This window comes from Opisthorchis viverrini, assembly GCF_000715545.1.
Source record: "Opisthorchis viverrini unplaced genomic scaffold opera_v5_13, whole genome shotgun sequence".
NCBI classification, from domain to species: domain Eukaryota; kingdom Metazoa; phylum Platyhelminthes; class Trematoda; order Opisthorchiida; family Opisthorchiidae; genus Opisthorchis; species Opisthorchis viverrini.
In genome coordinates, this window is record NW_008751669.1 from 2183675 (window position 1) to 2203847 (window position 20173).

The 20173-nt window shown below is 38.6% G+C and overlaps 1 protein-coding gene across 1 annotated transcript in view; it reads left to right on the forward strand.

The window, feature by feature from the left end:
- T265_01248 (hypothetical protein) overlaps positions 1-20173 on the forward strand; it is a gene marked incomplete at both ends in the record, with an annotated part of 83546 nt that overhangs the window by 62177 nt on the left and 1196 nt on the right. Inside the window, 5 exons of the mRNA XM_009165233.1 lie at positions 5777-5863; positions 7814-7885; positions 8181-8296; positions 10697-10856; positions 16658-16709. Of these exons, the coding sequence (XP_009163497.1) occupies positions 5777-5863; positions 7814-7885; positions 8181-8296; positions 10697-10856; positions 16658-16709 (487 nt within the window). The remainder of the gene's footprint in view (positions 1-5776; positions 5864-7813; positions 7886-8180; positions 8297-10696; positions 10857-16657; positions 16710-20173) is intronic.

Sequence of the window (20173 nt, forward strand, 5' to 3'; positions counted from 1 at the left end):
TTTCAAGCCATCGTCGGTAAGGTCCATGCAGTCCCCCATTTGAATGAACCGTTAAAAATTAATTAATGTCACCAAATACCCCATATTGCAATGGTATTTGCTGCACCACTTGCATCCTCTTTGTAATTTGATTAAATAGGAACATTTACACAAAATTTGCTCTTAGATAAGTGAAACTTGTTGTTGACACTGATTTCGGTACCATTGTTAGCCATGAAGTTTTTAATGACAGTGATGACATTGAGGCTCCGAATGACAAGGCGTTGCACCCGATTATGTTGTGTGCCATTGTGACAAACAAGTATTGCTCTTGAAATTGGAGTGTCAGAAGTTTTCGCGGACAATATTTTGTCACATTCAAATTTATTTCCCTGATACACGGTCACCATATTGAAATGTCCTACCTGAGTTTTGTGTTAAAAAACGATATTTTTACACCGCTCTCTCAGTAACATCCAAACACGTATGTATTTGAGAAGTATATTGATCCGAATAGATTAGAAAACAGCATTGCGGGGCACGGAAGCATATCAGTGTTTCTTCCAGATGGTATGATGTTACTCTTTTTTTCCGGGATTGCGAATACTTCGTGAGAGACTTCGTAGAACGGAACAAACAACCTATTTGATATAGGATATACAAGCATTCTATCCGTGGGAAAGCAAGCGCGTTCCTTATTCAGTGTTCGGATGGGACACAAATAGGGATTTTTTCCATTGATTAACCACTAATAACGCTAATGTCAGCAAATTCGTGCGAGACATAGAGCGAATACCGTGAATTAAATATAGCAAGTAGTTAGTTGAAAGCAGATTCATGTAAACAGCAGGAGTTGATTCAAGCCAAACATTGGAAAAAGCCTGGTAATTCATCTTCAGACAACACAGGCATATAAATGATCAAAGTTGCATGTAAAAATCGCTTTAAGTAAGCATAAGTAGTAGTTTAGGATCGAGACATTTTTGAAAACTTAATCCATAACTACTTTGTCTTTTTATAGTATGTAACGTTTTTTGTATAATAGCAAAGTAAAAGTATCCGAAGGCATAGCAAAATTTAAACTTTGCTACTCTAACCGCAGGGTCGCCAGATTTTTATCCACCACACCTGATTAAGCTAATGAGTGCCCACTTATTTACTTGGGGCCGCAAAATCAATAGCAGTCCCTAAGATTTGCGATACGGTAGATTATTTTTCCTGCTGGACTTAGCTTAACCTCAGTTGGACCCATTGCTAGTGGTGCATATAAGCTGAACTAATCGAAATATAGTAGAATTGCCCAGCTTCAGTATCCAGTAGATGAAGAAGTTGAAATTACTCTATGGTAGAATTTTATGGTTATGTCGTGGGGAATATTTACGGGAATCGCTACGTTTAATATGTCCAGTTTTCGCGTATTAAATTGCACACCAAAGACGTTCCTCGAACCTGGTTCCAAAGTTCAGCCTAAATACGTTATGAACTTACCGAAATCCATATCTGTTTTAAGGGTAGGAGTAGCAGGGAAAACGCTAGTATCTTACGGATTTTGCAGTTCACCCGATTTTTTAAATTCCTCAGCTTCCATTCATCAACTTTTATTTGGTCATCTACATTGGTTCGTTAAAATTGCACCTGTTGCTTAATTGGGGCTTACAATCCCCTAAAAGTTGAAATTTTCAGTGATAGTATCTTGATTTGGTGAAAGTATCTTTGTGGGCCTAAAGTAACGGTAGATGTTCGGAAATGAAGTTTGAATTGCCCGTCCCCGAGCCGAAGCGCAGGCCCTTAGGCCATACTTATGGCAAATGGCGTCGACTCTGTTCAACTTATAAGGCATGGTTATGTGGGGTTTCGAACCATTCAGCCAGTCTTTACTGGTATGAAGATCAATTAGACAACAGCAGGTTATCCTAATGATTGGCATATTCTCTTGCCAATCCTTCGAGATCTGGTGGTGAAGCCCATAGACCAATGTGAGCATTATTTTGCAGGCCTGTGGTAGATGAACATTCACTTCCCAATTAATGGTTAAAATTTCAACCATTTTACAGAGATCTTAGTTTCAGTGACGGCAAAGTTCTTTACGATGTCACCTGAGTGTTTGATGTATGGTATAAACAACAAAGTTGCTTAATATAGACCCGCAGGAAAACCAAATATGGCAAGTGGAAAGCGAGGATAAAACCTGCGAAACCGGCGTTATTTCAGCCTACATTTGGTCAGGCTTTTGATCGGCGTCTACTCAAATGACAAAACATCCTAATCAGATGCGCACATTTTTTGGATGCGAAAAGCCAAGGGACTGAAAATAACCATTAATCGCAGTTGTCTTTACTCAGAATGGAAATCCGAACGCTCTGTGGTTCAGTGTTAACCTCAATGTCACCAGGTTTACCTATCTCACCAATACAGCAGATGACGAAATAAATGGGAGTCTGGGTGCAACATATCTTATCCATCGGAATAATCCACAGCGGTCTGATAGAAATGGGTCGACTGCTATTTTATCCTCTACTGTGGGTACTACTGTAGGTTTCACAGCATGAAATTGCTTCTGATAAGTTGGAAGGCCAAGAATCCACACGTATTCTGGTGTGCAGTATTTCTTTCTAAAAGCAAAGCAGCAGCATCAGAGACATAGATAGAAATGGGTCGACTGCTATTTTATCCTCTACTGTGGGTACTACTGTAGGTTTCACAGCATGAAATTGCTTCTGATAAGTTGGAAGGCCAAGAATCCACACGTATTCTGGTGTGCAGTATTTCTTTCTAAAAGCAAAGCAGCAGCATCAAGAGACATAGGAATATTTTCGGGGAGATTCCATATCAAAGGTTTATTTTTCATGGGAAATCACTGCAGACAATATTGTAAGTGGCTATAAAAAACACACGATAAAAGCCTACATGTGAGTTCAAATATGTGTTGTGCATAATACGAATCCCATTAACTCGCAGCTATTACCCCATTCTATGTCTGTTTTTGTGATTCCCAGTAAAAGGAATTGAGTGCTTGTGTTATTCGTATTCCGATGTTCATCAGAATTCGGGTCACGTATTCGTCAAAAAACACTTTCTCACCGTTGATGCGAAGTATTTACAATACATCATTAGATAGTCTGGTAGCAAATTAGAGGGCACCTCAAGGGAGATTCATGACGTCGGTCGAAGTTGTGTCAGTCCAAAGACCAGATATCAAAAAAATAGTTCAACGTAAAACATAAAACATGATTAAGCAATGCTTATAAATGTATCTACAGAATGGCAAGTAGCCAATTGGGAACTTGCAAATGTCTGCACACACGAGACGGCCAGGTTTGGGGCACAGTGTGCTAAATTGTTATGAAGAGCGGAATTCTGATCTCCCAATGACTCTAGCAGAGACAAACCGGCAAGAATGTTGCTGATTAGATAAAATTGTCCATAGACTTCCAACTAAATAATAATAAAACGGAATAATATGGAACTCACGCCGGATGCTGCATCGTTTTCATTGGTCTGGAACAATATGTCTTATAATTATATTATTTCTAACTGAAAGCATATCCTATGTCTCGTTATCAGAAGATACGATAAAATGGACCCTAATATTGGCCTCAAAGAACCAGAAGAAACAATTATACAGGCAACCTCATTATTGGTTATACATTTTAAGCCGGTTATTTCCGTTTGAGAAGGAATGGAGCAACTCCGGGACTAACTTGGTGTTACCACTCAGTGTCGTCTTTGTACAAATTAAGTGGAACTAATGTAAGGTGCACTGTGAAACACAGTTATGCGCAGATTTGGTTGTTTAATACGCATGAGTGTGCTAAACACAGGCCTCTTGCAATCGCTTCTTGATGTTCTCTCCAAAAGTTGTTGTTTGTTGCTTTGCTACAAAATGTCATTTCACGAAACACTTGAAACCCCTTCAAAAAATTCTGTCAACGGTTTGAACAATTAGTTGGTTGCACGAAGCACCAAACCCATTATCAAGTGCTGCTACAGAGACAAGCTATGGGTCATTGCCAGCAGACGTTTTTCTCATCTGCGGTCATTGCTTGTGAACCATCTACAGCTGTAGTCAGTCTGGTTCCCACGACCGAATTTCATTGCTAGAGAATGTGGTCCATGTCCCGTTAAGGGAAACTTTAAATTGAAAACACTTCATGACTTTGTATTAGGGTACTGTTATTCAGCTGATATACTGCTGTACTCATAAGATCTAACGAATGTTTGAACGTATTAGGATCCATAAAGAAATCTACTCAAAGGTTGCTAAAAGCATTAAACCACAAACGAACGGTTTTTGTTTTTCTTGAGGCTTATCTGGTTTAACGGAGTTCCCCAGTTTCCGTCAAACATATGTTCTACTTGAACCCACATGGCCCTAGTTTTGAACCACATCTCTTTAATGCCTGTTTATTATCGCGAACCCCGTTCGTGATAGCCAATTGATAGCATAGTGCGCTTGGCTAAATCATGATAAGTCAGTGCACGTGCGAACCGGCTGGTCTGTTGACCACCGTTGCGTACGTGCGAGTCAAAAAGAGTGATACTAAGGTTATTCTATTGGCTGTTATGTAATCCTGTTACGTTTGGAACTGTTTCACCTAATAGTCCCAAATTCAGCAAATACATTTATTTGCATACTTTTCAAACCTGGCGGAAGCTCCAACTAATGATTCTCTTCGACCTAATGCGCTATACAAACATCTCATATTTTACTTAGAACGATGTTCAGTAATTTGCAGTAATTTTCACATGAACAACTGTTCACAAGATTGTCGAAAGTTCTTCAGTATTTCGTAACCGGTAAAAGATCAAGTAGGCGCACCTCCCATTTCTGCTAATCAAAATACACTGCAACATCCAGTACCATTTGAGACCTGAAGCGAATTTTTTTATGCATATGAGGCTGTCAAACATCAGAGGGGTGGGATTCAGCTGTAATTCAGGTGGGTCTCCGTGAAAGCCCCATTGACCAAATTGGCCAATTTGTATAGAGTTGACGCCCCGTCAAACAGGGCTACAACGGGTTTAAATAGATGTAGGCACAGATTTAGAATGTCATCCTGGACGGTGCTTATCACTAACAATTGTTTTTGTCTGCGGGATCATCTGACGTAGCTCTACTAGTGTGAACTGAGAGCTTTGGAAATTGCGAGTTTGAGCTGAATGGAATTTCAGTTTTTGGTGCCGTTGTTGGTGTACCAGATAACAATTCGGTAGATGTCGGTGAATTGAACTTATCCTTCAACATCATCTCGATCCGTTAAAAATTCGGAACATCTCTCACCGACGGAAAATTACTCTGGATATCCAGTTTGTCCTAAAGGGCTGCACCATAAGTATTTCGGATACACAGCTTGACTCAAAATAGTACGTTCAATGTCGAAGTATTTGTCAAAAGAAGTAAACTAGTTCCTCAGATAAACTAAGATAACCTTAAAGGCCAAAAAGATCATTGATGAATTTGTTGTTGGAAGTTACACGAAATTTCTAAGACCTTGTTGGTATTGTTTCAATGAATAACCATGTTTTTGCTGATTTTCCCACATTATCGGCGATTGGAAACTTGGAAGGTACATTATTTCAGTTTGGTAATCCCACACTTTTGTGGGGTTTACCCTCGAGATATAGATGTGATAGTTATTCGTACATTTCAAATTGTCTCCTGGTTTGTACGTGCATTATGCAAAGTGCTTTAGTAAATCCGGCCACAATTTTGGATAGGACATATTCAAGTAATCAAGGAAAAGATGCGTAAATATCAAACTGATTTATTTTGATTCGGCCAAATGTTATTTTCTAGATATTATACGATTCCCGAGTTTTGGGGGCGCTGTTTATTCATGGCCGGTGTTCACAATCTGGACCGCTGAAGCTACTTCGGGCCAAGGTGAGCAAAATTATATAGCTACATTCAAATTGTACTTTAGATATTTTTGCTTCTAGTTAAACATATATATCCTGTGGAAAACGAGGATCTATCATGTACGTTTATGTTCTAAATTTCTCGGGCAGAAGAAACGACAACTGCTGCAAATACTATTACAACATTACCTTTCAAGTAAAATCATCAGCAAAATTCCCAGAATCCATAAGTAACTACGGTGCTTAATCAACACAAAACACTATTAAAAGCTGTCGCACACCCACCATTCAACCCTAAAATGCAATGGTGTTTAAAAGTTATGTCAAAAAAAATTTCGAAGAGAAATTACAGTGGTGGTGGTGTTTGTATATCCTTGAATTCTTTGGAACGAATTTACTTAAGTTTACTGCTATTCGTTGTCACCAACAATAAGATTAAAACATTTCTGGAAGGCACCTGCTCAAACCAGAAATGAATTAAAACATACTTACTACCAAGCTCGGTTGAGTTTTGTATTTGAAGGGCTTTTCAACCGTCCACGACATGAATATCTGCCAGCAAATGACCCAACATTATTCGGTTCCATATTGCGGTGCATTGCGAGGGTTTGATTTTTGTAAACCTTTAACCAATGTCGGTATAGGGTGAACAGTAAAGACTAATCTGCCATGCATTAGTCGCAAATCCCTCCTATTATGTTTTAAGTGCGGCGAAGCATTATATAGAATCAGATTATCAAAATATCCAACACCTACTACTCCCAGACAATAAATCAGAACTGCTTAGCATCCAAAGGCTAGTAATAGTTGAAGTAGTGATTAATTTCCGCCGTCATAAAGTGAAGTTTCTCCACCGTTTTTTCTAGTAACCCCAGTTAAACTGGGTACGTACTATTGCTGCTGCCTTAATAATTTCCTTACTGATGCATATGGAGACACCAGCGCGTTACGCACCTACCGAGATGAATCAGATGATGGTTGAGGATGGACCAAGAACCTCAAAAAAGGCTGTTTTATAAAGGTGATCGAAGGAACATATGATAAATCCAGTCTCACCATTGAGTTTGAAGAAATATCAGTGGACGCATGGCTGACAAAAAATTGATGTTCTTGGTCCATCGGTATCCATTTTATGCGCTTTTTAAACCAAAAGTAGCGGCCCTTTAGGTGGCATAATGTTCTTCCGAAGTCAAGGAAATCACGAATGTCGGTGTCTCTAAACAGTTTTCTTCGAACTAATGTTGAGCTGTTTTCTGAATTGCACATTCCGTGATGAGACGGAGCGCTGCTACATCAGTGAGGTATATGAGCGCATTGCAACAAACGTCAGGTTTGCCAAATACAGCTGGACTTGCTTTTAGTGCTTTTTAAAACCAGCTGCAGTCAGGTAATTGATAAGCATTGGAGTTCTGGGAAAAGTAGTGACACCCAATCAGGGCACAAATTTGGGATCCGTCACCATTTTGGATAAGATTGTTTAGAGATCCCAGGATTTCTTGTCTGATATGCATTCAAGGCCAGAGAATCCATCAATAATTCAGTAACTAACACAAAACTTACGCTCACACAGAAACCTGTGGGACTATAAGGATCGGATTGACGACAAAAAACCAAAAGATAGCTGAACGTATTTCGCACAGCAAACAGAAGATCGTGTTATATTCAGTATATAACATTCTCAGCACCACTTTTTATTGATCTGCGAAGAAGTTGGCTCCTAAATTGGAAAAATCAGAAAAAGAAACACCGTCACAAGATTTGCTCAGCATTGTCATTGAAAACTGACTAGTAGTTTTTATTCTATTTGAGAATACTGAAGCACAAATGAAATGTGTTTTTGCTTTCCGATACACTGAATGGCGAACCGTGGGGTTCATGCAATTCGAGTACCTTTCCGCAAAACTTTAATTTCTATGTACGCATGCTATAGCTTTTCCATAAAACTCCCTTTGGTCAATTGAATTTTCGGTTTCAGATGCGCAGTTGGAAGAGTAGTCACCTTGAGCCAGCCACGGAACGATATTTGCTGGAACACCGATTTAGCACAGTAAGTATCTACTGCAAAATTTTGTGGTGCACATCACAACATCCTAGGAGAGACATCAATATTACAAGTTTCACGGACTAGAATGCATAGTCATGCTTTAATTTGCTTATCAAATAATTATCTTTCATTTTGTGCCCCGTTGCATTGTAAACTATTGTGAGCAATGCAAAATGTAAGCCAAAATAATGTGTAGTTCAAAAAGGTAAAAATCCCTAAAAGCTAACGAAATGATGTAAACGATTTTTCTACTAGATGAGCAAACGTGTGTATAAATATTTCTTTTCACCCGCTTCAGGTTTCGGACTCAAATCTTATGGAGCCACTAAAATCCGTATTTTTACAATACAAGGAAAACCTGAACACCAAGGTGAACGCCAAAAATTTAAACTACTTGACATATTCATATGCGCAGTAAGTCAAGCCTCGGGAAATCTATTGATAAAATTTGATTTCTCTGGCACAAGTAATTTGAGTATATTCTGTTTATAGTTAGATGTCTATTTTTGGATTACAAAAGTTTTCGCTTAATACACAACACATAAAAAGATTTCACAAAAATTCTTCACAAGCATGCTTTCACTCTTGCGTTGTTTGCACACTATCATATAAGCTTAGCAGCAACACTACAATAGTATAGAAAAGGTTCAGACCACCATGTGGCTCAAGGAAGATTTCCATCAAGCTTTTAATTTACACATTACAAAACGGAACATGATAGATGCATTTACTCTAATCTTGTGGGGAAACACCTCCATCTTTTCTGGTGCAATTATTCTCGTGAGTCCACTCCGAAAAATGTGGAAAGCACCGGACCCATTTTGCTATATTATTAGCGCTCATCAGGAGTGCACAGCCCTTGCCATATCTGAATTTGATTTCCGGAAGTCAAAGAAACGATGTAGTCGGGTTACCACTGGTCCTAGAAAGCAAGATGACCACACCAGGATGCACATTCACAACAGACAAAATATGCACGTTTTATTGATGTGAATCATCTCCCAAAATAGAACGAGAACGGTTCATACAAAAAATTGGCAACCACATACAACCAAAAATCTTACTCAATGATCGCATTCGTCAACGGTGGTATTCCGTTTTTATTTTCCTTCTACGTTCAAAAATGGTAAGAGAGAACAATGTAAGTGTGAGCATTGTAAAAAATCTTCCTAAAGTTCTGCAGAGGTATCTATTCACCAATGGCTGAAATCCAGAGATCCCTTTCAACCGACTCTTCGGAATGAAACGGTTTTGGCAAGTGGTTTACACAGTGAAAGTCTTATCGACAAAACGAATTACTGATTGTCACTGAACAGGCGCGCTGATTTTATAGAAACAATATCGCGTTTGTCTTATTGACTTGGTCTAGATTGTTGAAACAAAATTACTGCATTCGATTAAAGAGAAAAGGTTGCTTTAAATGTCACCGCACATAATATAGCAAGTTTCTATTTTAGCCGTATCTATTGCACCTCAAGAAACACAGGTTTTTAATAAGTCTGTGCTATTTCCTATAAAAGTAAACACCCGTTATTTTCACAGTTCACTCCAATCTTACTGAGGCCACCACAGTCCGGTAGTCCAATTTAGGTGTAGAGTCTTCGCACTGTAGACGCTTCGCTTTTTCCTGCAGTAGAATAACGTAACCAGTTATAAGAAAAATAATTTATTATAGCCGAAAAACCGCCAGCATATAGTGCCAAGTCAGAGGTTAGTATTTGCACATTCACTGGAATTATTTTCCAGTAATATATTTAGTGCATCCCGAAACATACTGGACGTCGGATAAATCGTTTAAGAAGTAAAAGCTAGCTTATGGTAGCAAGCGCTTTCTCGGGTGCATAGAATGCTGCTTAAGGGGTTAGAGCGCACGGTAATCAGATTTAGTAGACTGTTTGAGACAGATCAGTGAGGCAAAATATGTGATCACATAAGTTTTAGTAGTGAACCTGTGTAACACCAGTTGTCTAATTATAACCAACAGTATCTACTGTGAATATTCCAACTATTCTTCAGGTGAACCTATTGAAGTGCCCTCCGAAATTGTTTGAATTAATTTAATAACTCGCTTGTTATCATTAAATCAAGAATTTGCCACTTTCCGCGCAGTTCACGTGAGAATGTCCGCACAAGGAGGACAACCGGAGATGATTTAATAAAAACTGATTCATTTGAAACACCCCATGGTTTTGGCTACCGTGTAATGTTCATCCTAGAAAATAAAAAAGTGAGCTCTTGCAGATAATTTAAGTTTTATATCTCTCCGGTGCTGGTGTGAACTCTAGAAAGATTTTCATAGAATTTACTGTCAGAAATTCTGAAACGTTTACTTCTGAGAAAATTTCGCATTGTCTTTGATGTACTCTGGGTTGACATTCGTGCTTTCGTTCAGCCAAGGTGAGTTGAGTGTCTTCAAAAATTTTCGAACGGGATAATGTGATTCTGATAAATTTCATTGATTATTTCAGCCGAACTAGTTTGGCGGACACAATCCACAATTTAAAGTAAGTAGACTAGATCAGTTTTTGTGGCGATGATTTAACCACTTTTTATTTAATTCACGCGAAAGTATCTCACTTAGCATTCAATCAAGGGTTTTAACTTAGTTTTAGGTTGTTTTATTGCGGTGTATGAAAGAATGGTAAGCTACAGTACACAAAGATAGTCATATAGACGAAATTGCTTTATCCAACGATCGTTACTGCATGAATCTGTCAAAATTGTGACTCTGGGTAGCGAATGCTCTTGTGAACGTTCATCGTGAACTTATATGTTTTCCATGCTGTTCAGCGCACTTCTTATCTCTGATTCCAGGTGCCCAGTGCTGCTCATTACGGGAACAAAATCAGACCATCGCTCCGGCGTACGACACATGTATGAAACTATGAACAAGATTCACAAAACTGGTGGTCACTCAAGGACAACTGTGGAGATGGTCGAGATCGAGGACTCGTTAAGTCCTTTGGTTGATCGGGTTAGTTACACCATTCAGATGTATGTGGCAACACACGCAATGCAGCTTACTAACTTTCTCACATGCCGATTCAGTGGTCTCAAAACAGTGTGCAAAACAGGCAATTAAGCTGACAGAAAAATACTTCTCCAAAATTGAATTCACTTTTAGTTCAAGCAGAACTTTTTGCATGGATTTTTTGCATAGATCTGCATGGAACTCGCATGTAGTGTGTGAATAATCATGGAATATCTTATACGCGTGAGAAAGTTTTTTTGCAGTTTGGGACTGGTGCAGCAGTAACCATGTTCCTAGCGCCTTGCAGTCCAGATCAAAGCAAACAGCTTCCGGGATTGCGCAACATATCGGTTTTTTAATTCTCCTTGATTCGCTTTTCTGGCGCGATGTTGTAAGCGTGAGAAAGCACGTTTACTATTGCCAGTTTTACTGTTGAAGCACTTGTCCGTGGGCATGATCGGAATTTGCAGACGGTGATAATGAAGTAAATGTGCGTGAGTATGGACATACGTAACCTGAATGAGACAAGCAAAGAACAAGTAGATTCAGTAATTTGCATAGAAAATATTGTAAGTATTATGCTTTAATTTAATTTGTTCAGTCGCTTACTCCCTTCATACAAGAGGAATTTTCTAAGTAGCACTTAATTTGAATGATAGCCAGATGCCAGAATGTCATTTGTCTTAAAATTCGCCTAATTTTATCCGAAACACTTCACGTGATTGGGATCGCTGTTAACATTTCACCTATGGCAACAGTCAAGTTTACGCGGTTCAATTACAAACATTTGGTTCTCGATTATATCAAGTTTTTTTTAGCTATGTACTTCTAGTTAATATTGATGAAATGCAATCACTTGCTAAGTTTGGCGCGAGTTTAGAGGACGGTGGTGTATGTGGTTTGTATTCTTAGGCCTCATATCTCTGTAGTTCAGAGTAAAGAGTTGTAGATTACGCGACAGAAAATTAGAGTAGCAGATGCCAAATGTTGTTCAAACGATATATGCAAACTGTCATGTCATCAAAGGTAAACGTTTGCAAAATCCTGGCTATTCAGATTCACGAGTTGCCTGGTCACATTCGGTAATCATTCAAGCTGAGAGAAATGGAATTTAACAAACATGTACACTTGCGCCTTGCTCAGTTGTACTTCACTACTTCCTTGTGACATTAGGTTCAGCTGGGTGTGTGTTTGGATAATTAGAATTAAGGGTATATTACAGACATTGGTTTTCATAGGGCTTATGAAAGCTAAAAGCAGATTATGGTGCAAATCATCGTGAAATTTACCTCAATAGCGTTTCAGAATTTGGCACGTTTTTATGCAGTGGTCTGACATATGCCAAACGAGGTTTGCCTCAAGGTCAAAATGGGGAAGCTAAAATATCTTCAACGTTTTATAATATTTTACCTTATTTTAGCTCTTCTGACACAATCAGAAGTTACGTCGTTTGATATCTCAAAGTGTCGTCTAAAAGAGTAAAACATGCGATTTTAATTATTTTACTTTCACAACATAATTAAATTATACGTACAACTTAACAAGACAACAGGTAATAAAATTGCTTGCAAGTTTACACAGTAATTGTTATCGTGATATATGCACGTACTACTACAGTACTTCGATCATGCGAAAATTGGAACATGGGGCTTGAGTTGGAGCCAAAATACGCATCTAGTTTTAATTTTGATCTTTGCTCTTTTAGAACAGAAACAAAATTCACAAAAATTCAGATGCACTGAATAAGTTCACTTGAAAATTAGTTTGAGTCGTGACGCTTATGAATGGTTGAAGGACACAAACGCCTTTTACGGGCATGAGTGCGGTGCTAAATCCATGTGCTTTCAGGCGGTTGTCAGAAAATTCATTTGGTAGAAGCATGATAAAATAAGTTTGCCGACAGAATGCGTCTTAAAAGTTCGACAAGAAATATTTCACTCCGACAGGAAGCAGATTTATTTATGATCAAACACAACGCACATTACAAGCACCAACCGGCAAGTCCGAATGACACTTTCAGCACAGGTTTAAGTATAGCTATGATTGCTTTGTGAACCACGGATGAGCTTAGTACGCTGATGTAATATAGTGCAAAAGGTAGGTCAAATATTTCGAATATGCATTAAAGTGTCACATGCCGCCGAGTCAAGATACCGGAGAGCATGAACCTTTCTGAGCGGCTATATACTGAAGAGGGAAGATCAGGTTTTAAACGTTATGAGTGAAATTCGGAGGTTCAACCGCGTGAGGTGTATTACGCTGGCATGGCAGCACCAAAACTGTTTATCGTTCAAAGAGTGGCTAGGAGCGAACATACCAGCCGATTTTCTACAGCCATCATCCTCAAATCTATCAAATGTTTGTGCTCTCGTTTAATCCCACATTTGATAACGGAAATAAGATATTTCGGGTATTTTATTTGAACTTTAAAAATGTTGAGCTTTTAGGTTTAGTACTAAACCACAAATGAACTTTACGTTACGCCACATAATAATAATAGTGTACTCATCACGGATATACAAGCTTCCGCCAGTTAAAGTAATGCAGGTTCCCTAATGAAGTATATCTAAGCTGGCGGTGTAACAATGCCACAGACTACTCATTCCTGTCACCAGCTGCTCGATTCCAAAGATTATTTTGGAGCTGAGCTTAAGCTCGGGGATCAAACCGTCAGAATATCTGGATGGTTAACAGTTTTTGGACTCTATAGTAAGTGAAAACATTATGCATTTTGAAAACCAAGGATAGTTTCATCTTAGCTGGTCCGCGTCACTACTGAGCCTGAAAAAGAGTAAGAAAATGTGAATGAAGAGTCGACGTTTGCAACAGAAATCTTAATTGCGAACAACACAACGTGGTGTTGACGGTTTCAACTTTCGATAAAAAACAGCCAAAAGGCCACTAAGTCTTCAGTGATTTCATACAAAACTAATTGCTACACACAAATCCAAAGTCAACACAGTGCAAACAAAACAGGCGGTAAATAGATGTAGAAAACATTGTTTACTTTTTACGGTGGCAATATTTGTAAATTTTTACTCAGTGTAAACCCGATCTAGCCAGAAGCTGTTCTTTGTTAATTGGGTGTTTCCCCTCTAGGTTTAGCTCGTAACATTGCCACTGAACCTGTATACTGCTGTTGTATGAGCTGCCCTACTCTTAAGGGAACAGAAAAGTATCTCGAACATATTTTTTGATTTCACAATAAAAACGCACAAGGAATTTTTCAAAAATGTTGATAAGTTTCCAAATCGACGGTTTGCTTGTTGGTGATCTGTTGACCATAGCTCTTGCTGCATTAAGCTAACTAATGCGCAGTGAGGAACTTAAAAGCCTGGATGGCAAAGAACTTGTTCATTTGAGTTGTTTTACATCTAAACGAGTTGGAAACACTGCTTGGCCCATTTATATAACAGGTAAGCGTCCGTGGACTGGAACGTTTGCAGATATTGTTTGCATATGAATATGGAACTGTGTATCATTGAGATTAATGAATATAATGATTCTAATCGCATATATTGTCAGCATACTTGCCATCACGTCTTTGTGATTCGACTGTTCTTGCTTTTCATTTGGTTTTGACCTGAATTTGAGTATTTTGCTTCATGTTCGATGAGTTTTTTATTAAGCAATCTAGAGCAAATTAATTATTTTACCAGTGTGGCATTGAAAAATTCATTCACTGTAGAATATTTTTGTTTTTAGTGACTCACAAACTTCACAGAAGAAGGCTTACAAGACGGTAAAAAATACTACACCCTCAACTTTACGAAATTCTAGGTCCGCTTTCACCACTAGATACGGCAAAATTTGTGGAGGTTCTGTACGTTAACAAGGCTGTAACAAGTGGCTTAGAAGTTACATTCCTTCCACAGTTGGGTGGTAATTAAAGTGAAGTGGGTTGTTTGACATAGGAGAGTTCTTTTTGGACATTTGTCTATCAAAAATATTTTTAAGCTGTTTTGTACATGGTATTTAATACGTTGGTCTGTGCAAACTAGCCATTCTCTAGCTGGGGACATATTTTCAATCGTAGAAAATCCGCATGCCCTCTCCCGGGCAGCGTTGAGACTGAATAAACCCAAAATAGAAAACACACGATTTACTGTGCAACATGACTACCTAGAAATAAGTATTTTATCCATATTTGTATCATTTTGAATTTATGTGCGTCAAGTGAATTAACCATCTAGTCTCTGGGTATAAACACATCATTATAGCTAGAAAGACTCTCAAAATAAAAGAGTGTTGATTCTATATTAAAGGTCATATAATCTAAACAAATACTAATGCGAAAAGTTAAATCCACCACTCAGTGTGTGATTTCTTGTTTATATAATTTAAAGTTGAAGGTAGCTTGAATGATGCTAACGGATGCGAATTTTTAAGACGCCAAACGTTGAAGCACATCCAGTTTTGTGAAAATGCCCTAAGTAGGGTTCTGATACATTAAATCGTAGATACTCTCAGAATTTTTCCTCTTCGTAAGCAAGTCCTGGGCAAACACAAATGTTATCTAAAACACTTGATCCGATTTTGTTAATTACGATTCTGTTTTTATCCCGTTAGCCTTTTCTCTTGACTAAACTACACATGCAGATTCCACAAAAACTACTGTGCATGTTTCTTAAATCTTTAAATCGGTTTATGAATCACCCAGACAGGAAGAGAAGTTTAAATCAATTAGGCCTTGTGAAGCTGACCACATATCAATTAAAAACCACCGATCGGACACATTTGGCCGCCTTCACTATATGTAAAGCGCTATCTCTCAGACTGCAAGATTCTTGCGTCGACCGATGATTTTAGCAAACGTATTTGCTGGAATGTGAAGTAACAGTGACCGCATGATCTTCACTTCGGAATGGCCAGGCCTTGTTACTTCATTACAAAAAATAACACGACACCTGTGCATGTAAAAGGTTACATGTGAGTTCCACCAACTCTGGTAATATATGTCGGCAACCGGGCCTACCCTACCCATAAATGAACTTCTCCATCAGTGTTGGGATCCATTAACATATGATAACTACTTTTGTGATTTTAACCAGGGCAAATAATGGATGTCTAGGGAATAAATGAGTGAAAAAATTGAAGCTTACAAAACACAATGTGTCGTAGGTAGGTTTGTAGGGTTTATGTTGACGTCATACGTATCTGAACAGCCTACCTATCATCCTGGAGCTTCTGCCCTCTTAGACACATAACTGGGGAATTTTCCACTCTTTTTTCAACTGTTATCAGCAATGTATATCGAGAGTGCAACTGCGATATGCATTGAAATGCGTTACCAGGGCTTGAATAGCGTACATGCAGAACACATGAATTAAGCTGGGATAATCAAAGTTAATTTCTTTCCCATCTAGTATGGTGGCTTATTCGAAGACTAATTCGACGGCGTTTTTTGAAAAAATGGACTACTATCTGATGGTTTCAATTACAGCAGTTAAAACCATGTTTTGGGCCATGTGCTGTGATTTTTGATCATAGGTTTTGAAAACAATCGCAAAGAATATCGCAAACCTATGTTAAGTTCTTCAGTATCACAAACATTTACGTGACAGTTGGGTCGTTCCATCGGAATGTTTGAGTGAAAAACAGTTTGTAATCAGTTATTTCTGGGATACCTGAGAAGTATCGGTGAGAGAATTTGACATTTAGACCAGCTTTGCAAGATTCCACGTAAGTACATTGATGCCTCGGAGAAAGTTTTGGTGTGCACTTATCCTGATTGTCGAATACGCCATTCAAAAATGTCATTTCACCAATTTGGCTTCCTTCCTCCCGCCAATCAAAATCTCAAGTCGGACAAAGTGGCCGAAACTGCGCTCTACTTTCTTCAAGGACTAGGAATCGGTAAGTACTAGTGTGTATTTAGACATAATATGCGCATCAGGTAGCTCTCGTTGTAATACTGGTAGGATTGCACTCTTGGACTTGTGTTTCATAGTCTGTTTTATAGAATCATCACAAGTATGCTTCATTTTCATTTTTTTGGTAACGCGATGAACTAGTTACCTGTGAGACCACAAAGTTCCAAATTGCAAGTTTCAGAAGAAAGTTTGTACACATTAATAAGAGAACCATGAAAATACGGTTCAAGGGAGACTCATGGCCGCTTGATCGTTAGTATCCAGCTGAAAAAAACCTGCGCATGCCAGATGTCTTTTACTTCAAATAGCTATCTTCCTCATGTGTAAACGCTTCACACGATGATGCGTAAAGTTAGTGAGCCACATTTAGAGCAACGGGATTAATATCCCCGTAATCCTTATCCTCGTAATCCTTATTGGGCCCAACCAGGGCGAGTGATTGACCCAAAGAAGGTCCCTAGAGGTTATTTGTATCGTCTACAAAGAATGATGTTCCAGTCATGATGACGCTTATCCTCTTTCCCCTAAGATAGCATGCAAATTTAGAGATATATTTTGGACAATGCTACTAATCTGATGGATGCTCCTCAGATTGAAAGCATCTTGTTGGGTAAAAAATAAGCTAGTTTTAATAGATACTAATCCATTTTTACTTTTACGCAGAAAGCTCGGACTCATTTAACAGACACTCCTTGGACTCAAGTTAGATTCATCTCCAACCGTTCCGGCAAATTAATGCATTATCACTGATTGAGTGGCTTTACGCCTGCCCATTTTTCAAAATTCTTCTGCGTGTATAATGTTAATGAAAATGCAGAATCAACCGCATACGTTAGAATTACATAGGGGGAAATAAGGAAGACTGTCGCAAGTCATCGACAAAAAGAAACAGTAATATATTCTGGAAGTTGACATATAACTAGCCTTGCAAATAGTGTAGGTGTTCAGGAGAAAGTCCAGAACCACGTTAATCTAATAAATGCCTATAGCAAATAAAGAGCAATCCGGGGAAAATACGTCCCGGTAAAACAGTGTACTTTAACGTCTTCAATATCGCACAAAATGAGAAAACCGGCCTTTATGAAGTGCGTTTAGCGAAGAAGCATAGTAGACCATGTTTTCTGATCAAGCTCTTCTGGAAACGACAAAGCTACAATGTTCTGAAGTGCATGCTAAATTGGATTAGATGACACCAGGGGTGGGAATTGGAAACGAATTGCCATAGAAAAGATTGGAGACCATTTGTCACTCTCGGTAAGATAAAAAATAACCGAATTTAACTCGCGAAATTCTAGCCATGTCAGAAGTTTTTCAGATGCCACTAAATAAGGCAGAGAGCTGCTTCAAAACCTTTGAAGAGTACAAGCAAGATTTGATAGATTCACTATGCTGAGTATGAGCACAAGTGGCAACCTGAGATACGGAAATGATAATTCCTTTTCTTGGAACTAATTAATTCACAACAGCGGGATGTAGCTCAGTCGATCCTTGCATAAACTGTTTGAACTAAAAAATCTAAGTCCCACTACCTTCGGATATACATTGACATTGATCAATCTTGAGACCACCTTATAACTTAATTATTTCTGTCCTGTAGTTTCCACTAGTCTTTTTTACTTGCTGCATGCGTATACCTATGCCAGATCAACAGTGGCGCAACCTATATAATGCCGCAACGAGCTTGGCTATTTCGATCGCCTGAAGAAGCGATTACGTGAAGTGGTCAGGCGGGAGAATTCAATAACTAACGTACAGACTCATGAGAGTCATTCTTTCATCCATCGCACTTTGTCAGGGAAGTTGGAAGTGCAGTTGTAATTGCAATTGTTCGGCAATTAAAAACATTTCTCGGGCTGTAGCATACTGCATGCCAATCTGCAGCAGCTGGTGAATTTCTCGGGAGCAAATCGGTGGCTGAAAACTACAGTTATTGGGTAAGCGCGGGTTGCAGCAAGTGGGTGGAAAGAAATCAGAAACGTTTGATTTTTGGTACTAGCCTCTGGATTATGGAAGAATCCACTATATATCGGCAGATTGAGTTTGCTTGTTTAACTGCACCAAGTAAATCGTGGACAGTGAGGCACAGATTATTTGAAAAATACCAGGTCCTCTACAAGACGGCTTATCTAGACATCTTACGTATCGCCTAAGTTTCTACTGCCATTTGAAGTTCTGATTTACATTCCAGAGTACGGGTTTTCACAATCAGACTTTTCTTCTGAAGTCGATTGAGAAGTGATTACAAAAATTTCGGTTTATTTTATACGTATTGCGTGCTAAAATACTGAAATCCAAATAAAAATTGCATCTACGTTACGGTTCTCGTAACCAATCAGTAAAAAATCACCGCGCATTGTGTTATAACCCATTGGAGACACATCGGAGCCTTTACACTGGATTACTGCATTGTCCCATTACACTTGCAACCATTTTTTTATGAATCAGTGGTGTTTTGTTTAGTTGCGTCAAACTGTTAGACTATATATAGGGCCGAAATACATTGCTGAGGTTCGACGGTGAAACTTGCACTTGTCAAAGTTTCGTCAAATGTGACACGTCAGTCTTCTCCATTTTTGAACTAAATCCCTCAGAATCTCAACTTCCTGTGACTTTTCCGCCCATTGGTCACTTGAAAGATTTGAGGAAACGTTAAGGAAAATGTGACTAGCCTATCTCTCTGAGACGTGAAGGACACAAAAAACGTGCAATATTTTAATCCCACCGGGATGAAGTCTCCTGTAGCTTTAGAAAAAATCATTCCACAATTTTGAGCTTGATCCGTTACGAAAGCGTAAGCTGTGGGTAGGTTTTATTTTTTTTTCGAATCGTGGGGCTAACAAACATCCGCCTCACAGAGAGCGGAACAGAACGATATAAAATTAACGATAACAAACCCATACACATTGGTGCCTTGAATTCGTTCGCTGGGACAGTAAACAAATACCTTTTGCGGAACAACGATTTTTTGGTCGAGTTTTAAGAAAAATTTCTCCAAATGAATTGCAATGGATCATTGAATGCTATGGTGCGTATTTATGAATGACTTGCTATAAATTGGAGATTCTTCTATCCACATACACAAAGCTCGTTACACTCTGAGTCATTTGAGATTATTAGGCGTTACCCCGATCTGTCATTATAATACTGACAACTCGACCGTACGATTCATTTAAAGTGAAACTTGTCACATTTGAACACCAAAAAGGACAGAAAGCGTTGTATTGTGGGAGGCTTTATTACTAGTTGTGTTTTATGTATTACCAGTCTTATTTTGTAGTCTGATTATGAATCCTCTGTACCAGTCTCTCGATTGCCGGTGTTAGTCTATACGGAGTTTATATATATATATATATATATATATATATATGCATGACAAACTTCAGTCGTTAGGTATTCCAAATAAACACTCACGAGCTTTGTATGTCACGTCATTGGAAGCTATTTTCT